Source organism: Falco cherrug, chromosome 22 (genome assembly GCF_023634085.1).
Source record: "Falco cherrug isolate bFalChe1 chromosome 22, bFalChe1.pri, whole genome shotgun sequence".
NCBI lineage: Eukaryota > Metazoa > Chordata > Aves > Falconiformes > Falconidae > Falco > Falco cherrug.
In genome coordinates this window covers 206,001-231,768 of record NC_073718.1, presented here as the reverse complement: position 1 = coordinate 231,768, position 25,768 = coordinate 206,001, and the positions used below count along the sequence as shown (strand labels likewise).

The following is a 25,768-nucleotide window of genomic DNA, read 5'->3' as shown; positions in this document are numbered from 1 at the left end:
AGCACCCCACCCCACCCCTCCCCCAGGTGCCTGGGGGTGTCCTTCCCCCCCCAGTGACACTGGGGTCCCAGCAGGGTGCGGAGGTGACGCTGCAGCTGCTGTTCCTGGACGGGGAGGAGGCCTTTGGGGACTGGAGCGCCACCGACTCCCTCTACGGTGCCCGGCACCTGGCGGCGCAGATGGCCACCACCCGCCATGGGCCCCACGGCACCCAGCTCACTGCCATGGTGAGTGCCACCAAGACCTGCCATGGTGGGGGGTGCCACCCAGGGGCGGGGGGACAGCAGCGGGGGTGGGGTGGTGGCACCCCAAGGTGATGTGGCTTTGGCCCAGTTGGGGCAGTCGCATGGTAGTGGCACTGTGGTGTCCCTGTGCTGGTGTCCCCATGGCCATACTGGTGGCCATGCTGGTGTCCCCATGGCTGTGCTGGTGGCTCCACAGCCATAATGGGGTGGCCCCACGGCCATAATGGTGTCCCCCCAGAGCCTACTGGTGCTACTGGACCTGCTGGGCGCCCGCCACCCTGCCATCCACAGCCACTTCACCCGCACCCACCACTGGTTCCTGCGCCTCGTCGCCATCGGTGGGACACGGGGAGGGGGACACGGCGGGGGGGGGGATGGTTACAGGATCGGGAGGGGACATGGGGGACGTGGGGGCTGGGATAGGGGTGGAAGTGGGGACAGGATGGGGATGAGGGGGCGGGGGGTGCGATGGGGACAGTGGCGAGGCAGGGGGTGTCACAAGGTTTTGTGTTGTGTGTCATCTCGCCCCCAAGAGCAGCGGCTGCGGCGGCTGGGGCTGCTGCACGCTGCCCCCCAGGACCAGCCCTTCTTCCGCCTCAGCCCGGCCCCAGGACCTGTTGAGGACGACCACGTCCCCTTCCTCCAGCGAGGTGACCCCCCACACCCATCCCCTGGGAGTGCCCCCCTGCCCCCAGGTCTCCGTGGGACCAGGAGCAGAGTGGACACTTGATGTCGTCCCCCCTCACTGCCATGTCCCCACAGGTGTCCCCATCCTGCATCTTATCCCCACACCCTTCCCCCGTGTGTGGCACACACTGGAGGACACCGAGGACAACCTGCACCCCCCCACTGTGGAGGACCTCTGCAAGATCCTGGTGACCTTTGTGGCTGAGTTCCTGCAGCTCTGACCATGTGTGTGTGTCCCGTCCCACCCCGCCCAGTGCCACCAGGCAGCCACCAGTAAAGCACTTGGTGACCGATGCTGCGTCCTGGTGCCATCACCTGCTGTGGGGACACTTCAGGGGATGTGGGAACAGGTGCTATAATCAAGAACCCAGGGTTGGGGGTGGGATTTTGGGCTTTAGGTCCCTGTCCCCCCCCCCCCCGCAAAAGAAAACACTAAAAAAAAAAACCACCAAAAAAAAAACCCCACCCCCATTTTATTGCTTGTACCGTACAAATAAGAGGGTGGGTGAAAGCCACCACACCTGAGCCACCAGCCCACCGCCGCCTTGCCAAGGGGTGTCCTCACCCGCCCGGCTCTGGTAATTATATTTTTTAAGTTAATCCAACAAAATTTGGGTAATCAGGAATTAAGGAAACAATGGCACCAAATCGTGTGCCTGCCGGTGGGCAGACTGCGCCAGTGGAGATGCTGGGCAGCACATCCAGCTTGGCACCAGCGTGGGTGGTGGGTGCAGGTGCAGCAGTGAAAGCCGGGTCTGGTCCCGGGCCTGGTGGCCTCTCCCAAAAGGCAGCTACGGAGCATCCAGGTGTGGATCTGGCACCAGGACAACACCCAGTCCCGCCAGCACCGCAGGCTGTTGGTTCTGGTGACGCCGTTGTCCACCATGGAGGCTGGAGGTGGTGGTGGGTGGCACCGATGTTACCTCAACTCCTGGCTTTAAGGCACTGGGAGAAGCCACACTATTGCTTTTTAGGATCGGGTTTTCCCTTGGGATGCACCAGCTACTGGCGGGATCCAGGCGCTCCCCTCCGCGGAGGCACCGGGGTGATTTCTGTCACGGCAGGTTCGGTTCAAAGCAAAACGGGGAGGATTTGAGGGGCTGAGATGTGCCCCCCACCATCTCAGGGCATGGGGGGGGGGGGTGTCCTGCCCTGTTGTCGTCCCCCCACTCACAGCAGCTGGTACCAGATCCCAGCCACAGTTATCTTTTTTTTTTTGTTGTTGTTGGCTTTTTTTTCTCCCCAACTGGGAGCACTGGGTTTTACTGGCCGGAGGAGCTGACCAAGCTTCCGGAGGCAGTGGTGGTGGCAGGGGTGGGGTGTCAAGGCCACGGTTTGGAAGTTGGAGGGGGTGCTGGTTTCCAAAGCTGTGAGCACTTCTAGGAGTTTGAAAAAATAAAAATAATAATAATTCACAAGAAGCGCAGTCCTAGGCGAGTGGGGCAGGAGGTGCGGGCGCGGGGCCGGCGGAGCAAGAGCACTTGGTGGGTGTCCCGAAAGGGGCTGTGGCACGATGCCGGTGAGCCGCAGCATCCCACCTCCCCTCTGCTGGGCAGGGAAAAGACATTCCCCCCCTCAAGCTGTTGAGTGAACCCCTAAACCCTCCTCTTCCTCCTCGGATGCTGAATCCTGCTGGTGCCGGTTACTCCCGTATGCTGGCGGAATAGGAGAACTGGGGGAAATGTGTCCGCTGGTCGCTCTCCAGGGAGCCCATGTTGTCATCTGCAAGGCAAGGAAGGCTTTGAGGACAAGGAAGATGTGGGATGAAGCCACCTTGGTGCCTTCATAATGTTCCCTGTGCCCACCAAAGCCACCCAAGACCCTCGCAGGGCAGCGCGAGGCCATCCCCCAGCTTCCCCAGGTGTTCCACAACGCCACCACCAGCCACAGGAAAAATGAGGGGCGCACTAGGAAGGGGCAGAGGGGACAAAGGAGGGGGGTCCCATGGTTTTTTTTTGGGGGTGGGGGGGTGTCAGCACTCACAGCGATCCGGTGGGGTGATGGTGATGGACTGAGCAGTGAACTCGTCGTCAAAATAGCGCGTGTCGATCTCGGATGTCACTTGGGGTTTGAACGGGGGGACCAGCTGGTGGGAACCGGGAGAAAGTTGCTCGCTGGCAGCAGGCCTCCCCACCCCAGCCCCTTCAACCCCCTCAAAGCCCTTCCCATCCCTTCCCACCTTCTTCTGCACCACGTCCTGCCAGTTGATGGGGGCGAAAAACCGATGCTCCATCACCTCCTTGGCATCGTTGGGACCACCGCCGAGCCTGCAGGTACAGAGAAAAGCGTCCAAAACCGCCAGCAGCACCCCCCAACCTCCCCAAAACGGGCCCTCACCTCTGTTTGGGATCTTTTTTGAGCAGCCCGGCCAGTAAGGATTTGGCCTCGGGGCTGAGGGTCCGAGGGAAGCGAATCTCCTCCATCAGGATTAGCTCGAAGAGGCGTTCATGGTCCTGGTTGTAGAAGGGCAGGCGCCCGCACATCATCTCATACATGACAACACCCAGGCCCCACCAGTCCACGGCGCGGCCGTAATCATTGTCCTCTAGGACCTGCACAGGAGAGGATGGTGAGGATGAAGCAATGAGGCCGAAGCATCATGCGGTGATACAAGGAAGGAGAAGGGAAAAGCGGTCTAGGTCCAACCACCCCTGCAACCCAAAAATGTTTGGAAAAGCCCCCGTGGCTCTGCTGCCACCTTGGACTGAGGGAATAACCTCCATAAAAAGAAACAACGCAAAAAACCCTGGGGTTTTCCCACTGTGGGAAGTGCATCCAGTACCTCCGGAGCCAGGTACTCAGGAGTGCCGCAGAAGGTCTTCATGGTTGCTCCGTCCGTGATGCCTTCTTTGCAAAGCCCGAAATCGGTGATTTTGATGTGGCCGTCTTTGTCCAGCATGAGGTTTTCCAGCTGAAATAAATAAATAAGTAACGGAGAAGTGGGAGAAAATATTTGGAACTGAGTGAAACTGGGAGCGCTGGAGCGGCATGCTACTCCCCAAAAGGCTCTGTTGGATGGCTGGGGCGGGTCTCAATCTGTCACCATGTGATGGGGACAAGTGACACCAGCCCAGGAAGATTAAAATCACGCCGGTGGCAAGACAGGCTGAAGGCTGCCGGGCTGGTACCTTGATGTCCCTGTACACCACATCCCGGGAGTGCAGGTATTCCAGCGCAGAAACAATTTCTGCACCGTAGAAACGAGCTCGGTCCTCTGTGAAGACACGTTCTCTCGAGAGGTGGAAAAACAGCTTGAGGGCAAGAAGGAAAAAAAAAAAGAATAAAAAAAGAGAACGGCTGATCAACAAGTGCTTAAAAACAACATAAAAATCCAGGGAAACCCGGGTTAATCGCTCTCAGCACACGGCTAATGCGGTCATATGTGTCCTAAGCTCCTCGCTTTGAGCCATCAAAATATTGATGGCCCCCCCTTGCTCTGAGATCCGAGGGGGAAAATCCCATGTGTGTTGCCTGCAAGAGGCGAGGGAAGCACGTCAGGCTGGAGGAGCAAAGCCAGACACGAACGCTGGGGGTAAGGCGACCGAGCCAGTGGCACCCACACCCTCCCCGGTGATGATGGTGACCCCAGCTGGTTCCTTCATGCAGGCAATGGCCTCACCGGGCTACCAAGCACCAGGAAGGCAAACGAAGCGGCAGGAAAACAAAAGAGCCGGTGCTCTACCTCCCAAAATGTGTTGAGGGGGGATTGGGGGGTGTAACTTGTCCACTAATGAGCTGAAAAGAGCAATTAAAACCACAGAAGCTCCCACCTCTCCACCGTTGGCATACTCCATGACGAAGCACAGCCGGTCATTTGTCTGAAAGGCGTATTTCAATGCCTGCAAGAGGGGGGAAACCCAAAAAATAAATAATTTGGAGGAGCTGCGGGGCTCTGTGCTTCCAGAGGAGCTGGGGGGGGGGGGGGGGGGGGGGAAGGACAGGGTTGTTTCAGGGTGTCCCAGCCATCCTTACAGTGAGGAAGGGGTGCCTGGTGTTCTGCAGCACCCGGCTCTCTGTAACAGTGTGCGCCACCTCGTCCTGCAAAGGGAAGAGAAATGAAGTGCTGTTTATCCCCCCTTGTTTCTAGAAAATCCCAGATTGTCCACTGCTGCTAACTAGTCCCAGAAAAATAAACAAAAAAAAACCCCAAAAAACAAGCTCAGGGATGGGAGTCAAAAGCACCAACCTCCTTTCATCCCTGGGGGGTGAAATGTCCAGGAAAGGACAGGGTAGCATCGCACCCCACGAGAGAGGGATCCCTGTGCCGCTCCATTGCAGATGACGACACACGCCCGGGGGGGTTTGATGGATAATTCCTGGAATTCCCCTACATCTCCAACAGAGCAGGAGTCAGCTGTCACTGGGCAGCTTTGGGGGTGCATTTGGGATGCTTTGATCTTTAAAGGTCCCTTTCACCCAAATTATTCTACAATTCTACCATCTCCCCCGAGTCCCACCGGTTCCTGATTCTCCCCCTCCCGCTCTGCCGGTGTTTGGCACGTACTTTGGCGATGATGACCTCTTTCCGTAGGATTTTCATGGCGTAATAGCGGCCAGTGGCCTTTTCCCGCACCAAGATGACCTTGCCGAAAGTGCCCTTGCCCAAGAGCTTCAAGTAATCGAAGTCATTCATGGTCTGGGGAGAAATGGGGGAGACAGGGGTGGGAGTCTGTGGCGCTGGCAAGCGGGAGCCAGGATGGGAAAAGGGTTTTCCAAGCCATTTCCCACACCATTATGGTGGTGGCAGAGGACACGGTGGGGATGAGGCTTGGTGATCCCAGTCCAGTGCTGCTCCTGGGAGGGACTTACGGCCTTGGCACGGGTTTTGCTGACGGCCACCTCCATCTCTTCAGCACCGGTGCTGTCATTCGGAGATCCGCATTTGTAATCCATCGTGTCCGCCTCTGGTTCTTGGTTCTTCAGGCTGTTTGCTACCGTCTGGATGGCTCGCATCCACTCCTCGCTATGGAGAAAAATGGGATTGGTGGTGAGGAACACTGAAGGGGGCTGCGCCCGCCCCCTGGCCTTTGCAGGCAGGTGGGAGTCACAGCTGAGAGATTTTGGGGGTCTCCATCCAGCTAGGATGAAGGCAAAGCGTTGTTCGTTCCAGATTCCCAAAGGAAGGGGCCATCCTGCGCACTTACCGCTCTTCAGGAGAGTCCACGTGGAACGTCCTCTCGATGACCGTCGTCCACTGCAAACATCGGATGACGAAGGTGTTAGGCCGAGGCCGCTCAGTCTTCATCAACTGGCACTCTGTGAGGTTCCAAAATTTTTTTTAAAAAATCAATTACAAAAAAAAAAAAAGGACAGGAGAATGGTTTGGGATCAAATATCCTCAAGCTCCAAACGATTCTTTAACATCGTTGGGGAGGAAGACACCCTGCCTGGTGCTGGCTTGTTACCACGAAGAGCCCAGAGGGCACCTGTGCCGACCTACCGGCTACGGAGAAGTTATTCAGAGGTGGGAAGCTGTGGTCGGACGTCTCCGGCCGTTCCTTGTAGCCGATGAAGGAGCCGTCGCTTTTCAGCAAGAAATAGCGAGGCCGCCACGTTTTGATGTATTCCCCTGCGAGAGAGGGATGCAGAGCATGGCACAGGCTTTTTGAGGAAGGACCCCTCATTGCAGGGGGCTCATTGACCAGATGAAAAATTAAAAGGCAGAAAGACTCTTCGTAGATGGGAAATTAAGCGGATGTTTTGTTGGTTTTTTGGGTTTTTTTTTCCCCAGGCTGTTTCTAGGAGCTGCTTTGGAGAAGCTCCTGCCAAAAGCAGCCGTGGCTTTTTTTAGGAGAGGTGGGAGCAGCAGGTCAGCCCGAAACACGCTCATTCCGAGGGAATGCAGTGCAAAAAAGCTCATGGCAGCTCCAAAATCGACCCAAAACAGCCTTGGCAGCTCCGGTAAAGAAATAACATTGGAGGGAAGCCCCGGCTTCCCTCTATCCAATTATATTTGCCTGGAAGAAGGAGGAATCCACAAATCTGCTGGATACAGGGATCTGGCTAGGCTGCTTCTGGGATAAAGGTGGTGGGAGGCGCCTGCTCCCCTTGCAAGGGAAGGAAAAAAAATCCGAGCCACCTTCAATGGGTCTAAAAATACCCGCTCCATGCCTGCAGCTTCCACAATGCCATGACATTCCCCGTTGCTCAAATAAATCTAAATTAAAAATCAAGCTAAAAATAAAAGAGCTGGCTGGGGGCAGGTGGTCTCGCTGCAGGGCCACCACAGTAGGTGATCTGGCAAAGTGGGGTTAGAAGGTCTGTGCGGTGATGGTGGGACGGTCCTGTGGCTTCCCAGTGTGGCAAGCACTTAAAAATAATGTTCCCAGGGGATCTGCTGGTGTCACAGACCGAATGCTGGTGAAGCGGTGGGTTTTGGGATGCCCTGCGGTGCCTTGCACCCTGTTTTGAGGACGAGGGGAAGCAGAGAACCTCCCTGATTTGCCCTAGGGAAAGGTTAAAATTGCTGGTAACTAGAAACCGGTGCTCTCCTTTCCCGGTGGCAGCTGTGGTGCCCGATTCCCGGCGATGCCCTGGCTTTGGAGAGCTGCCACCACGGCAGAGCCAGCTCCCCGGCTCGCCCCCCTCACCTCTCTTGTGCAGCCAGCCCTCCTTCACCACCAACACTTCGTTCATGGTGGTGCCACGGGCTCCAAGACCCTCTCCGCTGTAGGACTGGGCAAGTGGCTAACGCCAGCAGCAGCAGTGGCAGGAGGAGTGGCGAGAGCCGAGACAACCTACAGGAGAAGAGAGAGATGCTCAAAGAAACCCAGCAAAACTCCCAGTGCTTTTCCTTCCCCTCCCTTGAGGGGAGGCAGCTGATTTCGGCACTAAGCCACCCCCATGCACCCATCCAAAACTCCTCTGCTGCACCAGTCGTCCCCCCCCCCCCCCCCCCAACCCCCAAATTAAAAATTGGCGCGGTGGCCTTGCAAACCCGGAGATGCCAGGATAGAGCAGGTTTGTTGGCATTGTCCCTTTACCTGGCTATCGTGGGATGAGGGGTTAGAAAGCTTTGGGAGGGTTGGACAAGCTCAGGGGGTTGCCGGGGGGCAGGGGGGGGAAACAGGGAACGTGGTCCCTTGCAAAACAAACAGCTAGGGAAAAATTAATCGGAGTCACCTGATGGGATTAACTTGCCGGGCGATGGGAGGTGGTGGGACAAGGGGACGGCTGGACGGGATTGTCCCCACGTTGGGTTTCCCCCAAAGTCACCCTGGGCTCGCTGCCTCTCCCATCCCCCGGCTTTAATCCAGGTCAAATCAACCCCAACCCCATAAATTTACAGCCAGGAACGACAGTTTGGGGTTTTCTGGCTGCGCACGAAGCCAGGCAAGAGCCAGAGCAGCCCGAGGTGAATTGCCCAGACACAATGGGATCCTGACAGATCTCCCGCTCCCCCCCAGTCGCTCTGGATCAATCCCAGCGCCTGCCTAACTCCCCAGTTACCAGCCTCACTTTAAAACCTCCGATCTCACCTTTAAATCTCCCTCCGCTGGGGGGACAAGGGGGCTTCGGAAAGGAAACACAGGCAGTGGGAGGGAATTAATTTCTTTCCCTTTCTCCATGCCTTCCTGATGGGAAGCCACCCCCCTTGAGCACCCTGGAATGCTCCTGCAATCCCAGATGGGACTTTGGGGGATTCTGCTTGCCCCCTAGGCTCCTCTCCTTGCCCACTCGGGCAGAACAAACACAGACAGGACCTGGCAGTGCACGGAGCTGATGGTTTTCCAGCTGCTGAAGGCTCAGTCTCCGGATGGCTCTGTTCCTGGATGGGCTCCAGTAAAGAGCTTGTTGATGTTAATTAAAAAGGAAATAAAACGCCATGTAAAAAAAGGCTCTAATTAATTTCAGAGCTGGCTTGGAGAGGCTGAGCCAGTTGCAAGTGGTCCATGAGGGATCCGGACGGTGGATGCAAACAAGATCACGAGAGGCTTTCAGTAAAAAAAAAAACAATAAAATTTATAAAGATCCCCCAAATTATGTAAATCATCCCCTAAACGATTTGACAGGGGTGAGGATGCAGGATTTTGGGAGCACAGTGGAGAGGACCAGCACATGGAAGGCAGGTAAAACACGGCTGGGATGCAATGAGCCTTTGAATCCAGCAGCGGAGCTAAAAAGATTTTCGGTGAGGTCCAGGCATCGCTTGTTGGCATCCAGGGCTTGATCCTCCACTGTGCTAATTATCCCAGCTACAATTAAAACCCTTCAGTTGGTCGTAGCGGAAACTTGATTATATTTCTGTGCAAAGTGCAGGGCGGCAAGGCTCCCCAAGCCAGAGCCTGCAGCTTTCTCCGAGCCAACATCGAGCTGTTCTTCAGCAGTGATATCAAAAAATAAATAAAATAATAACGATGTTGGATTAAAAAAAATCCACAAGCCCCAATCGTTGCTTTTTGGGTGGGTTTAAGGATTAATTGTGACAGCGGGAGAATCGCAGCATCAAAAATACCTGAATATCGGGTCTCCCAGTGCTGCTGCTGCTGCTCCTTTCTGGGGGGATCCCAGTACAGCACCGCCTGACACCCCCCCCCTGCCCCCGAGTAGGGATGTTCCAGTCTGCAGAGAGCCCCCAAATCCTGCTCTCCTATGGCAGACCCCCTCCCCCAGCTAGAAGACCACAAGGAGCCCTCCCCACCATCCAGCCCCCTGGGACAGGGTCTTCCAAGCCTGCCAGAGCCCCCCCAACCCTACCAGGACCCCTCCAAAGCCCACCATGCTCCTACTATACCCCCCCAAACCCTGCCAGGACCCCCCCAAACCCTGCCATGCTCCTAGTATATTGCCCACAATCCTGCCAGGGCCCCCCCAACCCTGCCAGGACCCCCCCAAAGCCTGCCATACTCCTACTATACCCCCCACAAGCCTGCCATGCTCTAGTACACACCGCAACCCTGCCAGGACCACCCCCAAACCCTGCCATACTCCTACTATAGCCCCCCAAAGCCTGCCAGGACCCCCCCCAAGCCCTGCCATGCTCCTAGTACGCACCCCCAAACCCTGCCAGGCTCCTAGTATATTGCCCACAATCCCGCCAGGACCCCACCAACCCTGCCAGGACCCCCCCCGAGCCTGCCATGCCCCTGGTACACCTCCCCAGGCCTGCCAGGACCCCCCCCCCGAGCCTGCCATGCCCCTGGTACACCTCCCCAGGCCTGCCAGGGCCCCCCCCCGAGCCTGCCATGCCCCTGGTACACCTCCCCAGGCCTGCCAGGACCCCCCCCCGAGCCTGCCATGCCCCTGGTACACCTCCCCAGGCCTGCCAGGACCCCCCCGAGCCTGCCATGCCCCTGGTACACCTCCCCAGGCCTGCCAGGACCCCCCCCCGAGCCTGCCATGCCCCTGGTACACCTCCCCAGGCCTGCCAGGACCCCCCCCGAGCCTGCCATGCCCCTGGTACACCTCCCCAGGCCTGCCAGGACCCCCCCCCGAGCCTGCCATGCCCCTGGTACACCTCCCCAGGCCTGCCAGGACCCCCCCCCGAGCCTGCCATGCCCCTGGTACACCTCCCCAGGCCTGCCAGGACCCCCCCCGAGCCTGCCATGCTCCTAGCACATGCCCCCCACAAGCCGACTAGGCCTCCCCATGTCACCACCCCGCCCCCCCCCCCATCCTACCAGTCCCCCTTATCCCAAGCGCCTAGGTCAGGCCCCATAAGCCTCTCACTGCCCCCCCATTCCAGGCCTGCCATCCTACAAAGACCCCCCCCACAAAACAGAGCCCTTCCCCCACTGTAAAGCCCCTCACTGCGACACCCCCCTCCCCCGGCGGCGGGTGGTTCGTCCCCGTAACATCTCCCGCTGCGAGGCGGGCGCATCGCAGGGGTACGCTGGGGGTGGGGTGGTGAGGAGCCCCCCCACTCCTCCGCGGGGTGGTACGTTCCCCGCGGCACCCCTGAGGAGACGGGCGGGTCCATTGAGCTGCGCGACGGGGGCGGCGCCGCGTTCCCCCGGCGGAGGGGAGCGGGTGGTGCCGTTCCACGCAGCGACCAGTGGGGGGCGGACGAGCCCATCACGCCGCGTAGGGGGGGGGAGGGGGGTGGTGAAGGGGGGATGGAGGGGGGGGGGAAGCAGGGCCGGCTCCTCACCTGTCATGGACGCCGCAGGCCCCGCCGCCTGTCGTCGCTCATCCCGGTAGCGGTTGGGCTTCCCCCCCTCCCGCTTCGGTTCCGCCTTATCAGCCCCGACCGTGGCCGCGCTCACGGAAACCCCGCCCGCTGCGGGCCCACGCACGCAGGAAGCGGAGACGGACGGGGAGGATGTGTTTTGTTCTTTTTTTTTTTTTTTGGGGGGGGGGGGTGCGGCGTGGGGGGGGGGTGTCGGTAAGGGAAAGACCCCGCTCGCCTCCCGGGGGGAGCGGTGCGCATGCGCAGCCGCCTAGAACCGCGCCTGCGCTGCGCCTGCGCGGCGCCGCCCGCCCCGCCCCCTCCCCGTCCCTCTTGTTGCATAAATTTAAATAAATTTACATACATTTCCCACTCCGCCCGGACAGGAGAAACGGGCTGAACCTGAAGGTCTATCCCATGCCTGAAAACGTGTAGGATGCCCAGAAAACCTTGGACCCCCCCCCCACCCCCCCGGCTGTGGTGTCCACCCATGGGTGCCCCTGCTAGGCCACAGCACCCCAAGGTGGGTTTCTGGGGGGGTGGGGGTCTTGGGGGTTCAATGGACACCGAGCGAAGCTGTTTCCACACTTTATTGCAAAAAGCTCCCCCACCACTCGGTGGGCCATGTAGAAAGCCAAAAAACTAAAACCTGGGGGAGAGGAACACCCCCCCCCCCCCATCTTCACACACCAAACAATGCCCCAAGCGCAAAGAAAACCACCCCAAATTGGGTAAGAATTAAAAATTTAGGGGGTATTTTCCTCACTAAAAACTCGTTTATGGCCCCTGGCATGCCATGCAGCTGCCTCAGGCTCACCACACACCCCCCCCCCCCCACCCCCCATCTTTACTTTGGGGAGAAAAAATGGCTTTTTGGGGTTTGCAGCAAGGCCAGGCCAGTGGAGACACCCTGGTAATGTCATTAGAAATTATATTTTTTTTGGAGGGGAGGAATAAATAATTTGGTAAAACTCCACAGCAGCCATTTTAGGTTTCATGGCGGGATGAGCTCCAACCTCCAAACCTGCAGTGGGCTGGAGGTGTTGCTTAAATTAAGGCAATTCTGGGATTTTTTGGGAGCCCCCCAGATTTCTGAAGCTTTTGGGGGCTTTCTTTCTTTTGGGGTGGGGTGGGGGGCTGCTCAGAAAGTGTAAAAATTAAGAATCCCTGCAGCAAGCTGCCGCTCTGTAATTATTTACAGAGTCGTTTTGGTGCAAATTCCTAAATCCAGGAAAAAACCCGGGGTGGGGTGGGAAATACGGGACAAAAAAGGGAAAAAAAACCCTCCTCTGTATGGAGTTCTCTGGGTGAGAATTCCTAAACACAGGAAAGAACCTGCAGAAGGGAAGAAAATAACGGAGCAGGGGGGGGAAGAGGTTTCGGTGCTGCTGGGAGAGAGCAATGACTTGGCCTCGCACCCTCCGGTTTTGCAGGCAAGGATGCCCGGCAGGCAGGAAATGAAATCTGTTTGGAAGGGGTCTTCCCCCCCCCTCTTCCCTCCTCTGTTTTCCCATGGGATTTGTCATTCCCTGTGGGATTAAACCTTTCCCCGTGTGATCCAGTGTCGCTTCCCCGTGTGATTGGCGAGGAGGGAGGCTGGATGAGACTCTGCCAGTTCTTGCGGGGGAATAAACGGGATGGGGGACGGCGGGCGACCCTCGGGAAGGGGATGGGACAAGTGGAAAACGCCCCGCAGGATCAATCCGGTTTCTTCCCCAAGCGTTTGAAGACGCTGACGGTGCCAGTGCTGTCCATCTGAGCGCCAGGGGGTTCGCTGGTGCTGCTGACCTTGCCACACCCCCAGGTCCTTTTGATTGTCACCCCGAAATTCGGGATCGTTTTTATCCTTTGTGCTGCTGACGTCGCCATCCTGGGCTTCCACTGGCACCGCCGTAATACCGATGACGCTGATTTTAGACGACGGTTTCACTGCTGCGGTGGCGATGTTCCTCTGGCTGAGCCGTTGGATGGCGGTGGTGACCAGTTTGGCTTCTGAACTGGTGGCTTTCGCCTTGACGGTCCCTCCTGTCGGCTCGGCGCTTTCCTTACGGGGAGGTTTCGTGAGTTTTTTTAGGACGCCGGCGTACTGGAGGACAGAGCAGTCGTCGTCACTGTCAGTGGCTTTGTCCCTGTTGGTCCCCAAGGTGTCACCCAGTCTGCTGAAGACCCCTGTGGGCTGGGAAATAAGGAGGGGGGGAGCCCGTCAGCTCCTGCACCCGCACTCTGGGTGCTTGATTCATGCTTCCCTTCCCCTTCCCGCCCAATTTTGGCACCGGGATGGATGCTGACCTCACCCACAAAGCAAAACTGCAGCAATTAATAACTAGGCTGTAAAATCGCTCTGTAAATTGCCTACAAAATTATATTTCCTCTTAATTTTTTTGGAGGGGCTGAGCCTGCAACTTGTTTTACGCCCCAAGACTTCCACACAGAGGTTTTTACCTCCAGAGGAGAGAAAAAATCTGAATCCCCAAATAAAGAGTTTTTTGCGTCCAGAGGAGTGAAAAACCTCTCCTGTATCCCCCATTAAAGGGGTGAAAAGTGCTGATGGGGGTAAAAAACTTCTTTGAATTCCCAAATAAAGAGATTTTTGCTTCCAGAGATGGGAAAAAACCTGCCTGTATCCCCCATGAAAAGGGTGAAAACAGAAGTGCTGACAGGGATCACCCACGGACTGGGGATCCGCTTGCCTTTGGGGGCACCACCCTGCTTCTCTGTGCTGTTTCCCCACCATTTTCCTGGTTATTTCAAGGTTTCTGCAGCCCCTCCGCAGCAAGCAGGCAGCTGCAAATCCCGAAATAATCTTCAAGGAAAGGCCCCTCCTCGTCAGGATCTCAGTGGGGGTCCCGAAAGTGATGCTGAAATGGTGCCGCAGCTGAAAACCCCATGTCCTCTCACCTTCCCTCCTGTGGTTGTGTCTGCTTTTGCCTCGGCTCCCAGCCGGTCGAAGACAGATGTCCTCTGCAGACCTGCAGTTTTCAAGAAAACATCGTTTTGGAGGCTTTCCGCGAAAATGAATCTCCACTGGGGTTAGCGCTGAGAGCTTGCAGCCTTTCAGCCCCATCCTGCCATTGGGGCACCCAGGAAAATAAAATCCACTGGATAAAAGCAGGTGAACGGCCACCCGTCCCCTTTTTCCCCAAGGCTTGAATAGACACCAGTGGGACCTTTAGACCTCATGGTGAGTTAATATATCCTTGGAATAACAGAATTTTGACCCAATAACCCTCTGGATATGAAAATCCTTGTGGGATTTGTAACAACGGGCTAAACTGGGCTTCTGGAAAAGAAAATGAAGATCAAATCCCCCTGCTGTGATACCTTTGGCCGCTTGCTGCTCCAGGATTTTCTTTGTCCTCGGCGTGGTGCCCTTGGGCATGTTGATGATGTACTTCCCTTCCATTTCCGCTGTCACCCGCCGTCGTTTCACCGGGATCGTTGGATTTCCATCTGCCATGTCGCCCAAACCTGGCAGGATGAAGGAGGAGCGAACAGAGAGCTCACAAGATGGAAGGGGTGAAAAGGTTTCACGAGCACTTGGGCGTAATCGCAGGCTCCAGTGAGCTCCGAGACCAGCTGCTTTGGTACTGACAGAATTCCAGCAGCGCTGGGGCTTCCACAAACACCCTCCCTGCCGCCTTTAGCCATTCCCAACCATAAAATCATGGATCGTTTGGGCTGGAACGGACCTTAAAGACGATTCACCGCCTGCCGCGGGCAGGGACACATCCCACTGCTCCCAGTGCCCTCTGACCTGGCCTTAACCCTCCCAGGGCAGGGGGGTCCGACGCCTCTCTGGGCAGCCTGTCCCATCACCCTCACAGCCAAGAATTTCCGTGGCAAATCTCCCCTCTTCCAATTTAACACATTTTTCCCTCATCCTGTCCCTACATTCTCTGATAAAGACCCCCCTGGCATTCCTGTAGCCCCCTGCAAGGCTGTTTTAACTCCCCCCCAAGTTTTTTCCTCTCCAGGCTGTTCCTCTGGATGGATCCCTTCCCTCTGGAGCATCAACTCCCTGTCCTCAGCTTGGGATCACTCCCAAACTGGCTGTGGCTGCACTCGATCCCGCTGCCTGTATTCCCGATGCTGGTGTTTAATCATACGGGTGCCAGTATGGATATCTCAGAGACCCCGCCTGTCACTGGTTTCCACCCAGACATCGAGCTGGAGTGCGACCGGCTGATTCCATACCCACCAAGGGATCCACCCCTCAGATTCCGCCTCTCTCCATTCCAGAGACAAGGATATCATGCCATTAACTCCCAAAACCCCCACAGCCAGAGCCAAAAATTCAACTGGGGGGGGGGCATTTAATGGGAAAAAAAATCCCAAATCCCAGGAAATGTTGGTGTTTCTGTCAGGATCCATCGCCCTTCCTACCTGCCTTTGTGGCAGCCAGTTTGTTGGAGACGGTGACGGAGATTTTGGAAGCGTGGGGCCGCTGTCGGAGGGGGGGGGCGGGTGGTGAGTCCCTGCTCAAGCTGTTGGTGATCATTCGGCTGGCAGCTGGAAGGGGAGGGACAGGTTTTAAACTCCCCATGTCTGTCTTATCGGCTAAATTCCCAAGCGCTCCTCCCCCCTGGAATGGTGGGGAAGGCAACCAATGTTTCAACCCTTTGTTTTCCAGGTAATTAATCCACCTTGTTAATCAGGGGAGGGGATTTAACTGCCTGAAAACCTCCCGGGCACGCTCACCACTGCTGGCATTGCGGCGTAGCTCGGCTTGAACGTTGGGGGAGCTAGGGCAGAGCAATTCGGTGGCCGCCTTGCACATCTCCTGCGGGACAAAAAACATGGCGGCGGCTTTTCCCTCAGGCTCTTCCAAGGCAAACGAGGAACCTCGAGGCAAAACTTTGTTAAGTTGGCGAGCTGGTGAGGCTTTCCCTTACCTGCCTGTACACAATTTTGGCGTGTTTGAGGATGGCAATAATGTCTCCCACCACTGTGATGCCCAGCTCGTTCATGATCTCCTTGTTCAGATCCAGCAACATGTTTTTCTGGATCCTGTGGGAAGCAAAGATTCAGGGAGGTTTCCCCTCGTTACGAGCTCTAATTAATTACACGCCGTGATATCCCCAACCTGGATTCGGATGCTACCGTCAAGGAAACACTGATAACGAAAAAAAGCTCAGTGCTGACAAATAAATCATATAATTTATCATAGAGTGAGATGGTAATTTAATTCCTTCCTTCCTTGACACTGGGGGGATTTTCTGGTGCTTATTTCCCCCTCCCCCACCCTGTGACATCACACTGCCTCATCGCTGACCTCACCTGTTATCCACAAACATGACGGCGTAATTAACGGCGGGGCCTGGGGGGATCCCAGCTTCCTTGAAAAACTGAATCCATTCGGATGTTGCTGAAAAAAACAACAAAAAGGCCATGGAAAAGGGAAAATTAAGGGGGGGAAGGGAAAAGGGGGGGAGGAGGTTCGGCTGGGTTTCGGCAGGTGCTGGCCAAGCAGCTTGTTCCAGGCATTCGCAGCTGTCGCCGTGTGATTAACAAGATCAGGAGAGAAATGGCTCCTGGAATGGCAGCAGTGGGGGTGGGGGTGGTTTCCCGGTTGGAAATATAAAATCTGTGGGGTTTTTAGAGCCATTTGGGGCTGTTTTGGCACAGGGGCAGGGGGGCGCAGGGCCTTACCCATTGTGACGGACACCATGGCGGAGGGGGAAGACGCGGGGTGCGTCAGGCGGCAGCACCCGGAGCAGCCTGCTGAGAGAGCAGCAGAGAGCACCCTACGGCAGGGTGGCCGCAGCCCCATGCCTGCCCCACGGCATCACCTCCTGTCCCACGGCACCGCGTCCTGCCCCACGGCCCCTCGCGGCCCCTCCTCCTGCCCCGCGGCCCCTCCCGGCCCCTTCCTGCCCCACACCCCCTCCCTGCCCCTCCTCCTAGCCCCTCCTCCTGCCCCGCGCCCCCTCCCTGCCCCCTCCTGCCCCACACCCCGTCCCCTTCCCTCCTGCCCCCTCCTCCTGCCCCACACCCCCCTCCTCCTCCCCCCCCTTCCCCCCGCCTCCTGCTCCACACCCCCTCCCCTTCCCCGTCCTGCCCCACGGCGCCACCCCCCCACTCCCCACCCCCTCCCCTTCCCCCCTGCCCCCCCCTCACCTCTCCCCTCCCGCCGCGCCCCATCCCGCTGCCGCCGGGCCGGGCCCCACCGGAAGCTGCGGTCACCGAGCGCCGGAAGTGACGTCGCGGGCCGGCCCAGAGCGCCGCCAGCCCGGGGCCACCTCCAGTAAAAGGGAGGGGCAACCATAGAGTGCTCGGAGGACCGAGGGCGCCCCCCCCCCCCCCCCCGAACAGCCGCCCCCGCGGACGCCGAGGTCTCCGGTACTGGGGTGCGTGCGTGCGTGTGTGTGGGGGGCACCCCTGGAGCCGCGGCACTGAGCCGAAACCCGGCCCTGTGCCTAAACCCGGCCCAGGCCCCAAAGCTGGGCCCAAAGCCGGCTCTAAACCCGGTCCTGGCCTTAAACCTCGTCCTAAACTCGGCCCTAGCCCAAGCCTGGGCCTAAACCCAGCCCTAAATGTGTCCCTGGCCTTAAAACTTGGTTCTAAACATGTCCCTGGCCTTAAACCCGACCCTAAATATGTCCCTGGCCCTAAACCTGGCTCTGAGTACGTCGCTGCCTTTGAATCTGTCCCTAAACATGTCCCTGGCCCAAACCCAGCCCTAAACATGTCAGTGGCCCTAAACCCGGCCTTAAACATGTCCCTGGCCTTAAACCTGTCCCTAAACACATCCCTGGCCCAAACCTGGCCCTAAACGAGTCCTTGGCTTTAAACCTGGCCCTAAACCCGACCCTAAATATGTCCCTGGCCCTAAATCTGGCCCTAAATGTGTCCCTGGCCTTAAACCTGGTCCTAAACCCAGCCCTAAACATGTCCCTGACCCTAAACCCAGCCCTAAATATGTCCCTGGCCCAAACTTGGTCCTAAACTCAGGCCTAAACATGTCCCTGGCCCCAAAGCCAGCTCTAAACATGTCCCTGGGCCTAAACAACCCCCAGATGTCACCCTGACCCTAGCTCTAAACATCTTCTTAACACCGCAACACAGCCCTGACACCCCCAAATCCAGCCGAGCCAGGGGGGTGGCACCAGACCGAGCTTAAACACCCCCCCCAGACTCCCCCCCCCCCCCCCAAAAAAAAAAAAAAAAAACCAAAGCCCAACAAACCAGGGCAGGGTTTCTGGGGGGCTCATCCTTGGGACTCCGCACTCCCTTTTTGTGGGGTCCCTGAGACACAGGGGGGTGGTGCTGGTGGGGCACCTCAGTACCCTAAAACTGGGGTGCCCCACCCTATTCCTGGGGAGGGATCAGCCCCAGTGGATGGGGGGTGGGGGTGGGGAGGGATCGGGCACTTCCTCTCCCCACCCCAGACGGGTTTTTTGCAGCGTGTGAGTGCCCCAATCCTGTGAGTCAGCTAGGAAATCCTCTGTCCCACCCAGGTTTTTGGGGGTCTTTCGCCTTATCCACCCCCCCTCAAAATCCCAAATCCTGGCTGTGCCGCACCCTGGAGGGGTTGTGTCTCTTCTGTCCAGGCATGTTGGGAGAAATCCGGTTTGCCGTGTTCCTGCCTCACGCTGGGATGAAGCCTGACAGCACCTACAAGCAGGTATGGCACCCTAAAATCCCAAATTGGGAAGGCCCCATGGGCCCCTTCTTTGCCCCAGCACCCTACAACCCCAAAGTGAGGGGCCCTGTAGCCCCCACCTAGCACCCTACAACCCCGAAGTGGGGGGCTCCATAGTCCTATGCCCAGCATCCTACAACCAGCACACCCCATGCTCCCCATTTCCACCCAGACCCTGTACCCCATGGGGACCTCTGGTAATACTGGGGGGGAAGCACTTTTCCCCTGGGGATCCTGGGCATTTTAGGAGGGGGGGGGATCCCGAAATCAGACCCCCCGTTGGTTTGAGGTTCCCCCACCCACCTCAATTCTCTGCCCCCCATCACAGCTGGAGTCACTGGAGGACCCTGCGGAGCAGCCCACCCACTTCCCACCGAAGGTAACACCCCCAAATATCCAGGGAGTGGCTTTGGTGCCAGCTGGATCCTGCGCTCTCCCTTGCCAGATCCCACCCATTTCAGGAGTGGCTTGAAACCCCATAAACTAATAAATTCCTTCATTTCTGGGTGCTGCTGCCCCCTCTTCATCCCAGTGCTCCCACGGCGTGTTGCGCTTTGCCATCCTCCTCACCCTCTTCATCCTCATCTTCTTCCTGTTCTTCAATCTCCATCTGAGCTCAGCGCTTGGCAGTGGTGCCGACGGTGATGCCGGATACTGCAGTGATGCGTGCCGGTAAGATGGGGTCACAGGGAGGGGGTGGTGACGGTCCCCTGAGACCCTTGTCATCCTGGTGCAACCAAATTTCCACCAAAGGATCGTCCTGGTGGAGAGCATCCCTGAGGGAATGACCTTCAGTGAAGGTTCCGTGCTGAATCCATCCACCTTCTCCACATGGATGAACCTCTTGGGGACCGTCACCCACAGCCTGGACATCGCCTCCTTCTACTGGACCATGACCAACGAGGACACACGGACACATGAACTCTCCGCTGCCCAGGTCTGTGCTGCCGGCACATCACTGCTCCGATTCTGCTGATCAAACCTGGCTCCAGGTGCCATTTTCCTGCCTTCCCATTATTTTTAGTAGGTTTTTTGTCCCCTTTTTTCCCTCAAACCACGTGCTGATTCAGGGTGAGCAAATCCTGGAAGAGCTCCTCCAATTATCCCAGCGTGGCATCACTGTCCGAATCGCCGTCAGCCACCCGTCTGCAAAATCCCCGCTGAATGATCTCCAAGCACTGGAGCGGAGTGGTGAGTGATGGGAAACCCCCAGAATTGGGGGGGGGGTTGGGGAGGATTTTGAGTGGGAGCTGCCCAACTTGTGGTCACGCAGGTGCTGTGGTGCGCACCATCGATATGCCACGGCTCACTGGCGGTGTGCTGCACACCAAGTTTTGGCTCGTTGATGGCACCCACCTCTACATTGGCAGCGCCAACATGGACTGGAGATCTTTGACCCAGGTGAGCAACACCGTGGTACCACTGGATGGTGCTAAACCTCTGCTGACGGCACCGTGTCAATCCCAAGACCAACCCCCCCTCCCCATCAAGGGAATGCTCGATGCTGTAAGATGGGACTTTGGGTGTTGGAGAGGGGTGACGGTGCCACCATGCTGCAGGTGAAGGAGCTTGGCACCGCTGTCTACAACTGCAGCTGCTTGGCCAAAGATTTAGGCAAAATTTTTGAAGCTTATTGGGCTCTTGGTGTTCCTGATGCTTCCATCCCGGTACCATGGCCAGCAAATTATTCCACCACTTACAACATGGAGACGCCACTGGAGTTGAAGCTCAACGACACCGATGCTGCTGTCTATTTCTCAGTACGTCCCCGATCCACCTGGTTGATTTTCTTGGTGCCGAGGATCGGCTCTGCTGGTGTTTGATCCATCACCAATGATTCCCAGCAGAGCTCCCCACCAGCCCTCTGTGCTGCTGGTCGGACACAGGATCTTGGCGCCCTCCTCAATGTCATCGACACTGCTGAGGACTTTGTGGATGTTGCCGTGATGAGCTACCTACCCACCACCGAATTCTCCCACCCCCAAAGGTCTGTATGGTCCTACACCAACCCTGGCTTGCCAGCACCAGTGATGCCTAACCGCTTTCCCTCCCCAGATTTTGGCCAGCAATCGATAACCATCTGCGGAAAGCCATCTTTGAACGCCGGGTCAAGGTCCGGTTGTTGGCAGGTTGTTGGCAGCACAGCCAAGTGACCATGTTCCCCTTCCTCAAATCCCTCGCTGCTGTGGCTGATAACCGGACCCGCTACAGCGTGGAGGTGGTGGGTATCATGGCGCAGCCACAGAGTGCTGGTGGGCGATATTTCGGTGGGTGATGGTCTCCTCACTCCCTACAGCGGCTTTTCATGGTGCCAACGAGCGCAGCGCAAGCCCGCATCCCCTACGCCCGCGTAAACCACAACAAGTACATGGTGACGGAGAAGGCGGCCTATATCGGTGAGGGTGGGGCAGTTGGCGGTGCCACTGTGGGACTCACCACCCGATGGTGGTGGCTTGGGAGTGCTTTTTGCTGCCCCCTCCCACCAAATCTCCTTGCAGGGACATCCAACTGGTCTGGCGACTACTTTGTGCGGACGGCAGGATCGGCATTGGTCGTGAACCAGATGGTGAAACAAACTGGTGCCGGCACTGCTGCTGGCACCAGCACCATCCGGGAGGAGCTGCAGGCAGTTTTTGAGCGTGACTGGAACTCCCAGTACAGCGTTGACATCAGCGATGCTGAGCAGTGGGAGAACTTCTGTGGCTTCCGTTAGGTGCTAGGGAATGGACCCCTGGTGAACCACAGCTTCTGGCTGTGCCAAATCCGGCCGCCCTGCTCCAATTTTTTGGGAAAAAAACCCCAAACACCTGAAAAAATGAGGTTTTCTAGACTTTGCGTTGCTGTTATTGAGGCAGGGGGTCCTCCACATCATGGTGACGGAGAGCACCGGGCTTCTGCTGAATGTCATGCCAGCACCAGGAGGGAAGCTGGGATGTCCCTCAAGCCTCAGTGGTGCCAAACCCATCCCAGAAAAAGAGTCAGATGAAATTCTCAGCTGTCAGCAAACTATTTATTGGGGGATCATGGCAAGAACTGGTGCCGGTAACATCCGGCACAACCCATCCTAGTACATCCCTGACTATGTTCTCCTCTACTGGCATGGAACCAGCTTTTCCTGGTTGGGGTAATTGAAAGTGAGGAAGAGGAAGGTCTTCAGTGAGCTCTTGGCTGCCAGGGTGTTTACCAGGGTTGCCGCGGTGGCTCAGCAGTGCTGTTGGTGTTGCCAGCTCCGTGCCGGGAGGAGCATGCCAGGTACAGCGGGGGGATCCCAGCCTGGCCCCCAGAGCCTGTTCTCTGGGTCAGGGGAACGACGTTCCTCCTTGGGGCTGCGTCACTCGAGCTCTCTGGGGGAGAAACAATTGTGGGGAGGGGGTAAGCAGCACCCATGGGTGGGGTCCCCACCCCTTGGTGGGGACCTGAGGCACCCCGGCACCCTGAGCACCAATGATGTGGGGCACTAGGGGACATGGAACACCAGGGACCCCCAAGCATCCATGACATGGGGCCACCAGAATCCCCGAGCACCCATCATGTGAGGCACCATGGACCCTGAGCACCCATGACGTGGGCCACCAGGGTACATGGAACACCAGGGACCCTGAACACCCATGACACGGGGCACCGGGGACCCTGAGCACCCATGATGTGGGGGCACCAGAGACCCTGTGCATCCAGCAGCCCAAAGCTCCCAGGGGACAGCACCCAAGGGACCCCACGCACCCAGTGTCCCAGAGCCCCAGGTCCCTGCACGAGCCCCCCACCCTACAACCATACCTTGGCATGGGACGAGGTGTGTGGTCTCCCAGGCAGGTTCTGCTCCATCATGCTCCCAACAACCACGCCGCCTTCGCAGTGGCTGCGCTGCTCCCATCCCCTGGGGCCCCCCAGCATGATCAGTTTCCCAGCAGTGGGTCCCACCTGGGGATGCTGGTGATGCTGCTGCTGCTGCTGGGTGCTGTAGTGGGTGGGGATGGGACGGATGTCCTGCTGGCTCTTGTCACCCCTGTCCCCAGCTGGCTCAGCCAGGCTCAGCCCATCCATCTGGGTGATGACCTTCTGGATACCACGCCGGTCCCTGGGGATGAAGGCACCTTTCTCCATGCCGGGGAAGATCTCAGCCGTGCTGGTGTCCTTATGGGATGCCCTCAAGTCCTCTTGGCAGAGCTTGTAGTACTGCGTGGCCTCAAACTTGGACTTCACCAGCTGCAAGGAGATGAAGGGATGCTTGAGGGCGGCGCTGGGCACGATCCTCTTGTGTGAGTCCCAGGTAAGCATCCTCTTGACCAGCTCCACCATCCCATGCAGGTCACAGTGCTTGGCCAGCATCTCCTGCCTGGGATAAGAGACTGGGCAGATGTTTACCGCCGCCAACTGATCCAGTGAGGAGAAGGCATACTTCCTCCTCTCCATTGGTTTCACCGTCTCATTGCCTGGTGGTTTGAGCTGCCAGGAACCAGTGGGATGTGGCACTTGTTGGAAGAAGGACTGTGTCTTCTGGGCAGCGCAGAGCAGCTCATGATCTGGTAGCCCCAAGGTGGAGCAGATGTAGCGGACCTGGTCGTATTCATTGATGCCAGGAAAGAGCGGCCAACCCAAGTGAAGCTCGGCCACCACACAACCCAGAGACCACATGTCCACCTTTTCGCAGAAGGGCAACCCCAGCAAGATCTCTGGTGACCGGTAGAAGCGGGATTGGATGTAAGGTGCCTTGATGTGGCGGACCTCGTTGAAGATGCTGGCTGAGCCAAAGTCGACGAGCTTGACGCGGAATGGATAGCTTGCGTGGTCCACCAGCATGATGTTCTCTGGCTTGAGATCGGTGTGGATGATGGAGAGCTCCCTCAGCTTGACCAGTGCTGCCAGCACCTGTGCCGTGATGGTACGGATGTGCCGGACAGGCAATGGCAAGAACTTGTTCTGCTTTTGGAAGTCAAAGAGGTTTTGCTCCAGTGACTCAAAGAACAGGTAGGTACAGGCACCATCACTGAAGGACTCGAGGAAACGGACAATGTGTGACTTTTCCGTGTCTACCTCCTGCAGGGCCTGCAGCAGCCTCAGCTCATTCTTCACCACCTGGCCATGGTGGCCTTCATTCTTTACCATCTTGACGGCCACCATCTCCCCAGTGCTCCTCTGCCGGGCCTGGGCCACCTCCCCAAAAGTCCCCTTCCTCACCATGGTCACTATGTCGTAGCACTTGGCACCCACCACCAGCGTCGCCATGGTGGGTTGGCTCCTCTCCAGGGGTTTGAGACCCTCTACCCAGAACCCAACGGGCTTTGGACACCCAACCACCACAACCTGGTGCTGCAGGTCCCGGCATTGCCATGACGACACCTTCTATTGCTGACGTCATCCCCAGGAGCCAATCATGAGCCTGTGCGAACAACTGTGAAACCCTCTGGTTCCCCCGAACCCACGCCAGCCCCCAAAACCCCAGCCCTGGCCCACCAAACCTATCTCGGTCTGCCAAAACCCATCCCTGGTTCCCCAAAATCCATCTCCATCCCCCCAGAATCCATCCCTGGTGCCCTAAACCCCATCCTAGTCCCCCCCTCAAACCCATCCCAACCCCCCCCCCCCCCCAATCCCTGGTCCCCCCAAACCCCTCCCCAGACTCCATAGATAGACCTGGGGCTTTTTTTGGGGTTAACATTTATTCTGGCCAAGGCAAGAGCAAGGGACTGTGGGGGGAGGTGATGCTGCTGTCCCCCCTCCCTCCTCTGGTTAATATTAAACACTGGGAAAATGGGCAAAAAAGCTTCAAACACACCCAAAAAAAAGCTGGATTAGGAATTTTTTTTCGGGGTAAAGGGAGCATCAAGAGGGTCTGGGGGAGCAAGAGATGCTCCACCACCCTGTCACCATGTCAGGAGGTCCCTGAAGACCCCCATGCTCTGGGGGGTTCACCGCTCACCGCAGGGCTGGGGGCTCAGCTCCAGCTTAGGCAGCTGAAATGTAGGGGTCCCCTCCCCCCTGCCCCCCCCCCCCCCAAACTGAAGCATGGGGTGACTTCGCTCGTCACTGGCTACTGGTTGAATTTGGCATCCCTGGAGGAGAGCTCAACATTGGGTAACCACATCTTGCCCCCCTTGGGTTGGGTAATGGGAGGCTCTGTCGGGGGCTCCCTGGGGGAGAAACCCACCCTGGGCACCCAACGCCACCGCCGGCCCTTGCCCTCTGCCTCCCCGTTGACGTGGTGATGGGTGTCCACCATCTGGTTGTCTTCCCCTTTCTCCTTTGGCTTCACCAACACCAACATCGCCTTCTTCACACTGCCCATCCTCATCCTCCCCTCACCTTCCAACCCGCTCCCAGCAAAACCTGCGCCGAGTTTTGGCAATTTGACCCTAGACCAGCGTCCTGGTGTCGTATCCTTCCTGGTGGTCTCCTCCACCTCCTCCATCCCTGGTGGTGCCAACTCCAACACCGGCACCTTCAAAGCTGGCATGCTGGTAGGTTTTGGTATCTTCTGGCCTGCTGGATGCTCTGGTTGTTTTACTGGCACAGTAAAACCCACAGTGGGGATGGTGAACCGGGGGGTCACTGGTTGCACCTCCCCATCACCCATTCCCCCTTTGGTTTTCAGCTTCAACCAGATTGTGCCAGGAGATTCCAGCATCTTCCTTCCTGCTGTGCCAATGCTCAAACTCTCAGCACTTCCCCCACGTCTCATGATTTTGGAGTCCCCCCCTGTGCGGATATCGGGGCTGGATCCCCCAAATTTTGGCAACTTCAGCCCCCTGCCCAGCTCTGAGCCAGTGGGGAGTTTTGGCAACGATGGCACACGCCGGCTACCTGGTGCTGGCAGGGCGATGCCCACCTGTGGTACCCGAAGCTGGGGCGTCCCGGGGGACCCCAGTTCCACTGACCTCCCATCGTCCCCCCATGACCTCCCGATTCCAAACCGTGGCAGCTTCATCACTGCCCCGGCATCCTGGGGATGCGCCTCACCTCCAACACCCTCATCCTTGACCCCGAAAGGTGCCAGGGATAATTTGGGGACCTTCAGCTTTGCACTGGCACCAGTGGCACCAACCATCCCCAAAGCCAGGTCTAAGGCCACCGTGGGACTGGTGACAGCGA

The 25,768-nt window shown here is 57.7% G+C and overlaps 5 protein-coding genes across 7 annotated transcripts in view; 2 read left to right on the top strand and 3 right to left on the bottom strand.

The window, feature by feature from the left end:
- The window catches only part of LOC102046533 (gastric inhibitory polypeptide receptor), a 6,855-nt gene extending 5,510 nt beyond the window's left edge, over positions 1–1,345 (top strand). Inside the window, exons 11-14 of the mRNA XM_055697975.1 lie at positions 3–227; positions 484–583; positions 779–895; positions 1,008–1,345. Coding sequence (XP_055553950.1) covers positions 3–227; positions 484–583; positions 779–895; positions 1,008–1,153 — 588 coding nt within the window. The 3' untranslated portion in view covers positions 1,154–1,345. The remainder of the gene's footprint in view (positions 1–2; positions 228–483; positions 584–778; positions 896–1,007) is intronic.
- Positions 1,346–1,381: 36 nt separating this feature from the next.
- On the bottom strand, positions 1,382–11,271 carry AKT2 (AKT serine/threonine kinase 2). Of its 3 annotated transcripts, none has more exons than XM_055697979.1 (14): positions 11,023–11,271; positions 7,523–7,669; positions 6,373–6,501; positions 6,077–6,188; positions 5,742–5,895; positions 5,437–5,568; positions 4,905–4,970; positions 4,703–4,771; positions 4,061–4,183; positions 3,715–3,843; positions 3,270–3,484; positions 3,112–3,199; positions 2,916–3,018; positions 1,382–2,654 (listed from the first exon to the last, which is right to left on the bottom strand). In XM_055697979.1, exons 2-14 carry the CDS (start codon positions 7,566–7,568, stop codon positions 2,575–2,577), a joined length of 1,446 nt encoding a protein of 481 aa, XP_055553954.1. In that variant the 5' UTR covers positions 7,569–7,669; positions 11,023–11,271; the 3' UTR covers positions 1,382–2,574. The 3 variants fall into 3 exon arrangements, with proteins under 3 accessions (XP_055553954.1, XP_027658733.2, XP_005437611.2); XM_027802932.2 differs by lacking the exon at positions 11,023–11,271 and adding an exon at positions 9,388–9,515; XM_005437554.4 differs by lacking the exon at positions 11,023–11,271 and adding an exon at positions 8,636–8,722.
- Positions 11,272–12,591: 1,320 nt separating this feature from the next.
- Positions 12,592–16,812, bottom strand: C22H19orf47 (chromosome 22 C19orf47 homolog). The gene is given in 9 exon segments (XM_014278654.3): positions 12,592–12,861; positions 12,863–13,216; positions 13,939–14,009; positions 14,362–14,508; positions 15,424–15,549; positions 15,739–15,820; positions 15,933–16,047; positions 16,318–16,405; positions 16,690–16,812. Coding segments are annotated over 9 exon segments (1,227 nt in total). The 5' UTR covers positions 16,811–16,812; the 3' UTR covers positions 12,592–12,738.
- Positions 16,813–17,243: 431 nt separating this feature from the next.
- PLD3 (phospholipase D family member 3) lies at positions 17,244–21,512 on the top strand. The gene is made up of 12 exons (XM_055697982.1): positions 17,244–17,387; positions 18,591–18,664; positions 19,011–19,061; positions 19,215–19,354; positions 19,436–19,619; positions 19,753–19,873; positions 19,956–20,083; positions 20,242–20,442; positions 20,527–20,669; positions 20,738–20,903; positions 20,979–21,078; positions 21,181–21,512. Exons 2-12 carry the CDS (start codon positions 18,593–18,595, stop codon positions 21,393–21,395), a joined length of 1,521 nt encoding a protein of 506 aa, XP_055553957.1. The 5' UTR covers positions 17,244–17,387; positions 18,591–18,592; the 3' UTR covers positions 21,396–21,512.
- Positions 21,513–21,820: 308 nt separating this feature from the next.
- Positions 21,821–24,232, bottom strand: HIPK4 (homeodomain interacting protein kinase 4). The gene has a single exon (XM_027802938.2). It carries the CDS (start codon positions 23,903–23,905, stop codon positions 22,445–22,447), a length of 1,461 nt encoding a protein of 486 aa, XP_027658739.2. The 5' UTR covers positions 23,906–24,232; the 3' UTR covers positions 21,821–22,444.
- Positions 24,233–25,768: the final 1,536 nt, after the last annotated feature.